This window comes from Pistacia vera, unplaced genomic scaffold, assembly GCF_008641045.1.
Source record: "Pistacia vera cultivar Batoury unplaced genomic scaffold, PisVer_v2 Contig577, whole genome shotgun sequence".
Classification (NCBI taxonomy): domain Eukaryota; kingdom Viridiplantae; phylum Streptophyta; class Magnoliopsida; order Sapindales; family Anacardiaceae; genus Pistacia; species Pistacia vera.
Genome location: NW_022196420.1, coordinates 501,203 through 513,290, shown reverse-complemented (window position 1 = coordinate 513,290; position 12,088 = coordinate 501,203). Strand labels below are relative to the sequence as shown.

At 32.1% G+C, this 12,088-nt stretch overlaps 2 protein-coding genes across 2 annotated transcripts; both read left to right on the top strand.

Annotated features, from left to right (window-relative positions):
• Nucleotides 1-8,878: 8,878 nt before the first annotated feature.
• LOC116109268 (cysteine-rich receptor-like protein kinase 5) lies at nt 8,879-9,731 on the top strand. The gene is made up of 2 exons (XM_031395497.1): nt 8,879-9,260; nt 9,358-9,731. Exons 1-2 carry the CDS (start codon nt 9,115-9,117, stop codon nt 9,695-9,697), a joined length of 486 nt encoding a protein of 161 aa, XP_031251357.1. The 5' UTR covers nt 8,879-9,114; the 3' UTR covers nt 9,698-9,731.
• A 1,175-nt stretch (nt 9,732-10,906) lies between these two features.
• Nucleotides 10,907-11,929, top strand: LOC116109266 (cysteine-rich receptor-like protein kinase 25). The gene has a single exon (XM_031395495.1). It carries the CDS (start codon nt 10,907-10,909, stop codon nt 11,927-11,929), a length of 1,023 nt encoding a protein of 340 aa, XP_031251355.1.
• The last annotated feature ends 159 nt before the right edge of the window (nt 11,930-12,088 follow it).

Here is a 12,088-nt window from a genome sequence, read left to right as displayed (position 1 = left end):
AGGGGGAGTTACGTTTACCGGTGATTAATTTTAAGAAAATATTCTTAATAAAATGACCACAATGCCTTAGAACTGTTAGAATAATTTAACGTTGAGGGTATTTTGTAATGATTCCGAGCATAATTTTCCTAAAGTTCAGTATTAACAATGCTGCAAGGGATAGATTTTAAAAATTTACCTTGTTAAACTTAAAAGAGGCTTAACCTTATTTTTTAAAACTATCAACCCAACTNATAATGACAGCTTTAAAAGCAATATTTTTATTGTTTTGTGACGTAGTCTTTTAGTAAAGGACTTTTACTTAGAGCACAAAACTAAATTCATCCGGATCTAGACATTGAGGAAATACTATTTTTTTTGGAATATTGCAAAAAAATATATACTAGGTTATATTAAAAGTTTGAAGTGGAATAAAATATTTATTTACAGTTGTTTGAGATAATAATTTATGCTTTACAGTTGTTACGACACCTATTAACTTGCAGGAATGTAATAATTTACTACCATGGATATTTTCTTGTTGAAACCAAAATATATCTAGTTTCTTAAGCATGTTTAGAACTTTATCGTACAAAACTTTTTGTATTTTTATATTATCATCTTCAGGATTATTTTATTTCTCTTCTTATTTAAGTGTAGCAATGATTTTTTTCTTCACTTAAAACATATATGACTTGTCGCTCATTTGGATAATCGAGGAAGACATTAATATGTATTCGGTTAGTATAGTTAAGTTGTCGAATCTGATTACTCAATTGACAATGACTCTTTTATTCTCCACGTCTATTTTATTTGTAACTTGCAATTAATTGACATCGAAAGTCTTAATTTTGCAGTGCTTAAAACAGTTGACAATTGTCTGTGGCTCACATCAATTGATCATACAGTAACTGCATTTACAATTTCATCAATAATACTTATCATTTATGGTTCCAATACAAGATCTTCTATCCGTTTAAAAAATAAGTGATTAAAACGCTAATGATAATAATCTTTGAAATTTCTAATGATGCTTGCATCACACAGCTAAATTTTGGAAATGCTAGCTTGTGGTAGGAACATAACATTTGCGTTATACTAATACTAATACCAATGCTACTAAAATAATGAATTGAAATCCTAATATATACTACTAAAACGTGAATTATAAAATAAGAAATCAAAATATTGGCTCCGTTTGGTTCAAGATTGGGAATACTACTCTTGGTATTCCCAAAAAAGTTAAACAGTAAAATACCCAAAATCTCTCATTTTTGGGAATACTATTTTCAATATTATTTAATTTTTTTTAAACCCTCTAAATTTATTAATTTAATTAAATACCCCTAAATATTTTTTTTAAAATTACAAAAACACCCCAACAATCCACATTTACCAGATTCCGGCCACCACTANCTATCAACCCAACTTATTTTTTATTACTTTTCTTGAAACGATATTTGCCCTCACCAATTATGTGATATATTGAATGTTGACAATGAAACACAACTTTTCAAACCTTATTGAATGCTGAAAAGTTGAAGTCATTTTAAATTTTAATATCTTTAAGGCCAAACAAAGCAAAAGCGCTTGGAAAATTTAGGCATCTGGTTAAATTGGTTTCATACTACACATCCTAATTAACTGTTATTTAAAATATTTCATTTTAGTTAAGTACTTGAGGTATTGGCTTTGGGATATAAGCTTCTTTGATCGAGCTTATAAAAATTAGCTTATAAGCAATTAGTGCTTATAAGATAATTTGAGTTTATAAGCATTTAAAATTTAAGCAATTATGTGTTTCAAATAATAAATTATATGAACTCATTTTTTTTACTATAATATTTTCAAAATATATTTCGATTATATATATTACAATATAATTTAATTTCAAAATTAAATAAACAAATACTTTATAGACAAGTATTTTATTAAAAATTTATATGAATAATTTTTAGATTCTTTATGTATAATAAACTAATAAACAAATATAATGAATTATAATTATATTCAAAAAAATAAAATTTCAATCAAAACAGGGAAGAAGATTTTTATAGTAAATAGTGATAGAAGCGTGAGTTGTTTGAAATATAAAAATAAGATTATACGATAGAATTTTAAAATTAAATAAGAGTAATATGATAATACACTTGGTTAAAGTAGTTTATAAGTAGAGTGCTTATAAAAAAAAAAAAAAAAAATATAAACAAAAAAAAAAGTATAGATTCCTCAAATTTATTTATTTGGCTTATAAACCTAAAAAAATTATAAATAAATATGTCAGTTTGATTTTAAAGTTTATAAACTAATTTATAAGCTTAGAAAAACACCCTAAAATAAATCTTTTCATCAGTTACCGCATCAATGTGTTAAGAAAAAAAAATTTGGAATAAGAGTTTAAACGTGTAATTTTAGACTGAATGCCGCGTTCAATATTGTATTAGTTTTTAAAGACATTATTGATTTCAGTAGGGTCATCAGCCCCCACTAGCCACTGCATGGCGCCGTCTTAGTTGGGATGCCCACCAGACACATGGGAGAGTCAAGTCAACCTTTTAATGCATGCTTTTTCTTTATAAATAGGACATCGAAATTGTATCAAACTGGTAACAATCATGGCTTGTTCCATCTCTTTGTCTAAAATCATCCTTTCCGCCATTGTTATGCTCATCATCTCTGAAAAAATCACACCCCAGGAAACCACATATCGCTACCACAAATGCACAGGACATTCATCAATTTGTGGTTGCACTTCCAATATTGCCTTCTCAACAAACCTCAATCAAACTCTCTCTTCACTAATCTCAAACGCCACCCTCAGCAATGGATTTTACAACACCAGCACCGGCGGCCGGCTGGACGGCTTCCATAAAGGCTATGGCCTGCTGGACGGCTCCGATAAAGCCTATGGCCTGTTTCTTTGCAGAGGAGACATCGGTCCTGATTTATGCCAAAGTTGTGTCAAGGCCGCTAGTGAAAAAATCATAACCCTTTGTCCAGAAGAGAAGGAAGCAATTATANTTCTTTGTATACCTCTTTATAAGGTTAGTATTGGTTCTTTGTATACCTCTTTATAAGGTTAGTATTACTTAAAGATAAACTTCAATATTCATCAGTAATTTTAAATTAATCCATAATCCTCTAATTTTTTTTAACCCTATTTCTTTTTTACCCTTTTCTCTTCTCTCTTTGCATCTCATCTCTTCTACGCCTCTTTTCTCTCTTATCTTTCTTCTTCTTCTCTCCCTTCTCTTCTTTCCTTTCTTATCCCTCTTTTCCCTCCAGTCATTAGGCAAGAAGCTGGCATCGGAATATGAACTGGGAGGGTGAGGGCTGACGGAAACCGCTTCGGCGCAACAGGGAGGGGCTGGGAGGGTGGGGGCTGTAGTTGGGAGCTGAAAAATTGGCGAAAACCACTGGCAGTAGCGCCCACTGTAGCCAGTTGAGAGAAAATCCGCTCCAAAAGTTTTTTCCTCTTTAGTTTTTAATTTTTAATTTTTTTTTTCAAATTTTTATAATTTTTTACAGTTTGGTTGGAAGTGTTTGGAATTTGTGATCGTTTGTGGCGGTGGTGATGGTTGTATTTGGTGGTTCTAGTGGCGAGTTTAGAGCTGGTGGAGGTCTATGCACGGGAATCGCCCCCGACCGAGATAAGAACGATTTCATTTTTCTTTTTCATAGGTTTCAACAATGGGTTTTATGGGTTTGATTTTTGAATTCGTTTTTCTTACTGTGATTGTTTAGTTGAGATGTAAGATGATTTTGATTATAGAGTTGAGATGGAAGATGAATTTTGAATGTGGTGTTAAGATGGGGATTAATTTCAATTATGTTTGCATTTATGAGAGGTGATTTTTCTACCGAATCTGGATGAATTTGGGTTAGAGTTTGACTTACAATAATACTATGCGTACTAATTAGTACGAATTTTACTAATCAATATATTAATCTTTGTTAAAATTATATATAGTATCTATACTATGTATATAATATTCATACTATATTATATATGATATCCATATTATGTATATAATATCTATACTATATTTTAGGTTAATACACTGATTAATATAATTAGTTAATACGCATGGCATTATCCTTTTACTTAATGGGAGTTGATAGTTTATGCAAATCTTGGTTGAATGAAAGATTGCAGTAGTCATTCACTGTAATAGTTCATCAGCATCCCCTTAAGCATATGTCAAAGAGCTGCGATTCCGATTTGACCGCACTGCTCCTTCATCTGCAACTTTCACTTCATGTACAATCTTGTTTTTATTAATTGAACTTGTTTTAATAACGGTGGATTTATGGATTAATTTAAAACTAATGATGAAAATTGAAGATTATTTTTAGGTTGGATAGAAAACTATGGGTGGGTGCAGTCATTATATATATATAAAAGGTGTCATTTTATCCTTAAGTCAGGTGTACAATTTTAACCTTCAGGTTGGTGTACGATTTTTGTAAATCATGTACAAGGTGTTGAAATTTTTTTATTTTTTTATTTTTTATGAAACAATCTTAAAAGAGTTATTGAAGAAAATTTAATCAATGGGTTGGTACACACAAGATGTCGCCATAAACAAAATCCCATAACAGTAGTTTTATATTAAAACGGGCCTTTANAAAGAGGAAATTTCAGCCAAAAAATGGGTCAAATCCGGCTGGGGATGGAGGAGGATGGTGATGGGAGGTGAGATCAACTGAAAAGGTGCAGCAAGAATGCTGGCAACGGCGGTAGCTTTGACGAAGAAAGGTGGAAGATGAAGAGGAGGGAAGAAATGTGAGTTTTAATTGAATAAGAAAGCGATAAAATGACATGATTACCCTTTATTTGTTTTTGAATTTACTATTTTAACCTTATTCAGTTAAATTTAACAACAAATATTAACGGAAGGTTGGTGTTTATCATTTCCAAACTTTGAGGATACCAATTTGTCTTTACGGTAAACCATGGGTGGGTGCATGTCGTTTGGCCTTAATTTTATAGGATAAAGCTGTCCACCTAATCGAACTTTTTTCCCTTTTCTATGTAGGATTTTAAAATTAATGGGTTGGTAAACACAAGATGTCACCATAAACAAATCCCATCTCAATAAATTTATATTAAAGCAAGTTTTTAAATATGCATCTATGCTATTGAAAAGCACTTTCATTAGCTTTACCATCAACTTTAATTTGTCCCATCTCATCATTTTGCTGCTTCAACCATTAAACGTAGTACATAGGTTTGACCAACATGCATTCACATTTACTAAAATAAATAATATATTAGTAATATAAAATGTTAGCATAAATGACAGCTTTAAAAGCAATATTTTTATTGTTTTGTGACGTAGTCTTTTAGTAAAGGACTTTTACTTAAAGCTCGAAACTAAATTCATCCGGGTCTAGACTTTGAGGAGATACTATTTATTTGGAATATTACAATATATATATATATATATATATATACACTATAGTATATTAAAAATTTAAAATAGAATAAAATATTTATTTAAAGTTGTTTGAGTTAATGATTTATATTTTAGAGTTATTACGACACCTTTTAACTTGCAGGAATGTAATAATTCGCTAGTATGTATACCTTTTTGTTGAAACCAAAATATTTATGCCTTCTCAAGTATGTTTAGAATTTCATGGCACAAAACTTTTTATATTTCTATACTATCATTTTCATGATTATTTTATTTCTCTTCTTATTTAAGTGTAGCAATGCTTTTTTTCTTCAGTTAAAACATATATGACTTGTCACTCATTTGGATGATCGAAGAAGACATTAATACGTATTCGGTTAGTATAGTTAAGTTATCGAATCTAATCACTCAATTCTAAAATGACTCATTTTATTCTCCACGTCCATTTTCTTTGTAACTTGCAATTAATCGACATCGAAAGTCTTAATTTTGCAGTACTTAAAACAGTGGATAATTGTCTGTGGCTCACATTAATTGACCATACAGTAACTGCATTTACAATTTCATCAATAATATTTATCGTTTTTTGTTCTAATACAAGATCTTCTATCCGTTTAAGAAATAAATGATTAAAACGCTAATGATAATAACCTTTGAAATTTCTAATAATGCTTGCATCACACACCTGAATTTTGGAAATGCTAGCTTGTGGTAGGAACAGAACAGATGCATAATACTAATAATAATACCAATACTACTAAAATAGTGAATTAAAATCCTAATACATACTAATAAAACGTAAATTATAAATTATAAAATAAAAAAATTAATTTTTATAACTACACTTGTATTAAGTTATACCGTTTATAGTAATAAATTAATTTGATTTTCCCATGTTATGATTAGAATTTAGAAAGTTTATATATAAAATTACCCATTTTTCGTCCAAATCTGTTAGTAAAACCCTTTTAACGAAAACCAAAAGATAAACTTCAATATTCATCGTTAATTTTAAATTAATCCATAAACCCCTAATTTTTTTTAACCCTATTTCTTTTGTACCTTTTTCTCTTCTCTCTTTGCATCTCATCTATTCTACGCCTCTTCTCTCTCTGATCTTTCTTCTTTCTTCTCTCCCTTCTCTTTCTTTCCTTTCTTCTCCCTCTTTTCCCTTTAGTCACTAGGCAAGAAGCCGGCATCGGAATATGAACTGGGAGGGTGAGGGCTGACGGAAACCGCTTCGGCGCAACAGGGAGGGGGTTGGGAGGGTGGAGGCTGTAGTTGGGTGCCGAAAAATTGGCGAAAACCACTAGCAGTAGCGCCCACTGTAGCCAGTTGAGAGAAAATCGGCTCCAAAAGTTTTTTCTTCTTCAGTTTTTAATTTTTAATTTTTTTTTTCAAATTTTTATAATTTTTTACAGTTTGGTTGGAAGTGTTTGAAATTTGTGGTGGTTTGTGGCGGTGGTGATGGTGATGGTTGTATTTGGTGGTTCTAGTGGCGAGTTTAGAGTTGGTGGAGGTTCAGGCGTGGGAATCGCCCACGACCAAGACAAGAGCGATTTCATTTTTCTTTTTCATAGGTTTCAACAATGGGTTTTATGGGTTTGATTTTTAAATTTTTTTTTCTTACTGTCATTGTTTAGTTGAGATTTAAGATGATTTTGATTATAGAGTTGAGATGGATGATGAATTTTGAATGTGGTGTTAAGATGAGGATGAATTTCAATTATGTTTGCATTTATAGGAGGTGATTTTTCTACCGAATCTGGATGAATTTGGTTAGAGTTTGACTTAATGGGTGTTGATAGTTTATGCAAATCGTGGTTGAATGAAAGATTGCAGTACTCATTCACTGTAATAGTTCATGAGCATCCCCTTAAGCATATGTAAAAGAGCTGCGATACGGATTTGACCGCACTGCTCCTTCATCTGCAACTTTCACTTCATGTACAATCTTGTTTATAAGATTTTTGTGAAATCTGTTTTGTAAAACTTCATTAAATTTTTTTGCGTGATTAAGTTTAACTTTTTTATTAATTGAACTTGTTTTAATAACGGTGGATTTATGGATTAATTTAAAACTAATTATTTTTAGCTTGGATAGAAAACTATGGGTGGGTGCAGTCATTCAGCCATATATATATATATATGAGGTGTCATTTTATCCTTAAGTCCAGTGTACAATTTTAACCTTCAGGTTGGTGTACGCTTTTTGTAAATCATGTGCAAGGTGTTGAAATTTTTTTATTTTTTTATTTTTTATGAAACAATCTTAAAAGAGTTATTGAAGAAAATTTAATCAATGGGTTGGTACACACAAGATGTCGCCATAAACAGAATCCCATAACAGTAGTTTTATATTAAAACGGGCCTTTAAAATAGCATATATGCCAATTCGTTTGATTATAAGACTTCACTATTTTAAAAAGATTAGCTTCACCAACATACAAATGCATTAACCATCATTGGATGACCTGATGGTAAAAGACCTGATAGTAAAAGAGTAAAGGAAGATTTAATATAATCTTTTAAGTTCAAGTCCCTTCGATGGTGAAAGAGTAAGAAAAGGATTTAGCATGGTTTCTCGAGTTTGAGTCCCACAACCCCTAATAGAGGTGACCATTGAAAGAAAAAAACATGCATATTGCATTCATATTTGTGCTAGCTATAGGAAGTCATAAAATTCATTGCAAAATTTTATGTTTCAATTTTATAAATTGTATATGTTGCGGTGTTATCTTCCCCAAAATTATGAAAATGCATCTTTGAATTGTGCCTACAAACAATTCTATTTTGGTTTCACATCTTTGCTTCGTTTGATTTCTATTTTGCCTACAAACATCGGTGTCGGTACAACAATATATATTGTGACACGGGGAATTTCTCCACTAATAGCACTTATGAAAAGAACAGGAACCTGATTCTTTAATCTCTTGCTAGTTGCTTCCAATGTCACTCTTCATGAAGGGCTTTTTTACACTGCGAAGTATCGGCGAAGAGCCTAACAAAGTTTATGCTCTTTTGAATTGTGGAGGAGATTCTTCTGCACAACAGTTTTCAGTCAAAATGGGTTAAATTGTAAGTTTTTAGTTCTTAAAAAGCTATACAATTTCAGGGTAGGCTTCCGGACGGACAAGAGATAGCTGTGAAGAGACTGTCCAGAGATTCTGGACGAGGAGAAGTGGAGTTTGAAAATGAAGTCCTTTTTGTAGCCAAGCTTCAACATAGGAATTTGGTTAGGCTTCTGGGTTCCTGTTAATTTGAAAGGAAATGAAAGACTCCTCATCCATGAGCTTGTGCTAAATTCAAGTCTAGATAACTTCATATATGGTATGGTTAATTTTATTGCTTTTCTGCTTTGAATTCTAACATCTTGTAGCTTGGTCATGACTGGAAATTGTATAATCTACTTACAATCTACGGCTTTGTGAATTTGCAGATACGTTTAAGTGTTTACTATTGGATTGAGAGATTTGATACAAAATCATTGGAGGTATAACACAAGGATTTCTTTATCTTCATGAAGTTTCTAATAATATTCTTTCAGATGTCTACATGGGTCCAAAATTTTTAGATTTTGGAATGACAAAGGTGTTCAAATGGATCAAACTCACGGTCATACAAGTACAATCATTCGGACCTTCTAAGTACATATACAAACATTACAAACTCAGACCTCATAAAACAAAATCTAATCCATTAATGGCAACTTCCAATGGGTATATGGCTCCAAAGTATCGAAAACACGGACAATTCTCAATCATATCTGATGTTTTCAGCTTTGGCGTGTTACTCTTGGAAATCATTGGTGGTAAAAAAAACAGTTATAATGAAGAGCAAGCACAAGATCTGTTATCCTATGTAAGTAAACACGAGTCGTTATCAATATCTTTTTCATCTCTTCTTCTTGGTTAATCTCACAATCAATGACCATATAATCTTTGTCAAATTTTTGCAGGCATGGAGAAATTGGAATGAAGGGAAGCTTTGAATCTGATGGATCCCATCTGAGAGTCGGTTCCAGCAGTGAAATGATAAGTTGTATCCACATCGGGTTGTTTTGTGTTCAAGAAAATGTAGCGAACAGACCTACAATGGCTTCCATTGTTCTTATGCTCACTAGCTGCTATCTATGTCTCCTAGTTCCCTCAAAATCTAAATTTTTTATGCAATCAAACTCGGAGATGGATGTTTCAGAATCACCAATGTTGGATCGCAAAGAAAATCATGTTCAGTTTTCGTTGAATGAGGCTTCAATGAAAATCAGGACGTCCACCATAAAAACAGATTGTACATAAAAAATGTCTTCAGAAAGAACATAACCAAAATCAGAGGTGTNAAATACTTTTCTTGAAACGATATTTGCCCTCACCAATTATGTGATATATTGAATGTTGAGAATATGTCTTGAGAATACAATGAAACACAACTTTTCAAATCTTATTGAATGTTTGAAAAGTTAAAGTCATTCTAAATTTTAATATCTTTAAGGCCAAACAAAGCAAAAGCGCTTGGAAAATTTAGGCATCTGGTTAAATTGGTTTCATACTACACATCCTAATTAACTTTATTTAAAATATTTCATTTTAGTTAAGTACTTGATGTATTGGCTTTGGGATATAAGCTTCTTTGATCGTGCTTATGAAAATTAACTTATAAACAGTTAGTGCTTATAAAATAATTTGAGCTTATAAGCATTTGAAATTTAAGCAGTTATGTGTTTCAAATAATAAATTATATTAACTCTTTTTTCTTTTTACTATAATATTATCAAAATATATTTTGATTATATTACAATATAATTTAATTTTAGAATTAAATAAACAAATACTATATAGACAAGTATTTTATTAAAAATTTGTATGAATAATTTTTAGATTCTTTATGTATAATAAACTAATGAACAAATATAATGAATTATAATTATATTCAAAAAAATAAAATTTCAATCAAAACAGGGAAGAAGATTTTTACAGTAAATAGCAATAGAAGCATGAGTTGTTTGAAATATAAAAATAAAATTATATGATGGAATTTTAAAATTAAATAAGGGTAATATGATAATACACTTGGTCAAAGTAATTTATAAGCAGAGTGCTTATAAAAAAAAAAGGTATAAATTCCTCAAATTTATTTATTTGGCTTATAAACCTAAAAAAATTATAAATAAACATATCAGTTTGATTTTAAAGTTTATAAACTAGTTTATAAGCTCAGAAAAAACACCCTAAAAGAATCTTTTCATCACTTACCACGTCAATGTGTTAAGAAAAAAAAATTTGGAATAGGACTTCAAACGTGTAATTTTAGAGTCAATGCCGCGTTCAATATTGTATTAGTTTTTAAAGGCATTAATGATTTCAGTAGGGTCATCAGCCCCCACTAGCCACTGCATGGCGCTGTCTTAGTTGGGATGCTCACCAGACACATGGGAGAGTCAAGTCAACCTCTTAATGCATGCTTTTTCTTTATAAATAGGACATCGAAATTGTATCAAAATAACAATCATGGCTTGTTCCATCTCTTTGTCTAAAATCATCCTTTCCGCCATTGTTATGCTCATCATCTCTGAAAAAATTACACCCCAGGAAACCACATATCGATACCACAAATGCACAGGAAAGTCATCAATTTGCGGTTGCACTTCCAATATTGCCTTCTCAACAAACCTCAATCAAACTCTCTCTTCACTAATCTCAAACGCCACCCTCAGCAATGGATTTTACAACACCAGCACCGGCGGCCTGCTGGACGGCTCCGATAAAGCCTATGGCCTGTTTCTTTGCAGAGGAGACATCGCTCCTGATTTATGCCAAAGTTGTGTCAAGGCCGCTAGTGAAAATATCATAACCCTTTGTCCAGAAGAGAAGGAAGCAATTATATGGTATGATGAGTGCATGTTAAGGTACTCAAACAGGACGATTTTCGCCGACATTGAAGAGGATCCTGGTTATTGTATGGCGAACATGAACAATGTTTCGAATGTGAATCAGTTTAAGGAGAGTTTGGATGGGTTGATGAATAGTTTGATCAAAGAGGCTGTGGGTTCTAGCAAATTTTTTGCCACAGAAGATGTGAATTTCACAACTTTTACTAGGCTATATGGTCTGGCGCAATGCACTCCTGACATTTTTTCATCTGAATGCAACATTTGCTTGGATGCCTGCGTTGGTGAGATTTCTGATTGCTGTTATGGGAAGGAAGGAGGTAGAGTATACAGGCCTGGTTGCAATATCAGGTTTGAAATTTATCCTTTCTACTCTCAACCACCTCCACCTCCGCCTCCACCTCCACCTTCAACTCTACCACCAGTACCACCACCTACCCCACCAGTACCCTCAACAAGTACAAGTGGTAAGCATTTGATTTTGCAATTTTTTTTTTTGGATTATCAGATTCATGTACATCAAACTAATGAGCAAGTTTCTGCATGTAATGTCCTGTATACCCACTTCCTCGTATGGGGCTTCGAGAGTTACGTTGTTCTTCACGTATTGTCTTGGGTTCGAATCAAGAGAGACGCGCTTTAAGTCGCACTAATTGAGCTGGATAAGAGAAAATTCCGAACCCCTCTATATGAGGTGAGTAGAACAATACGTAAAGAATATAACTCTTGGAGCCCACCAGAGGAAGTGGGCGTGAGATGTTACAGTGCATGTCAGATGCACTATTATGAATCTAGGTCATTA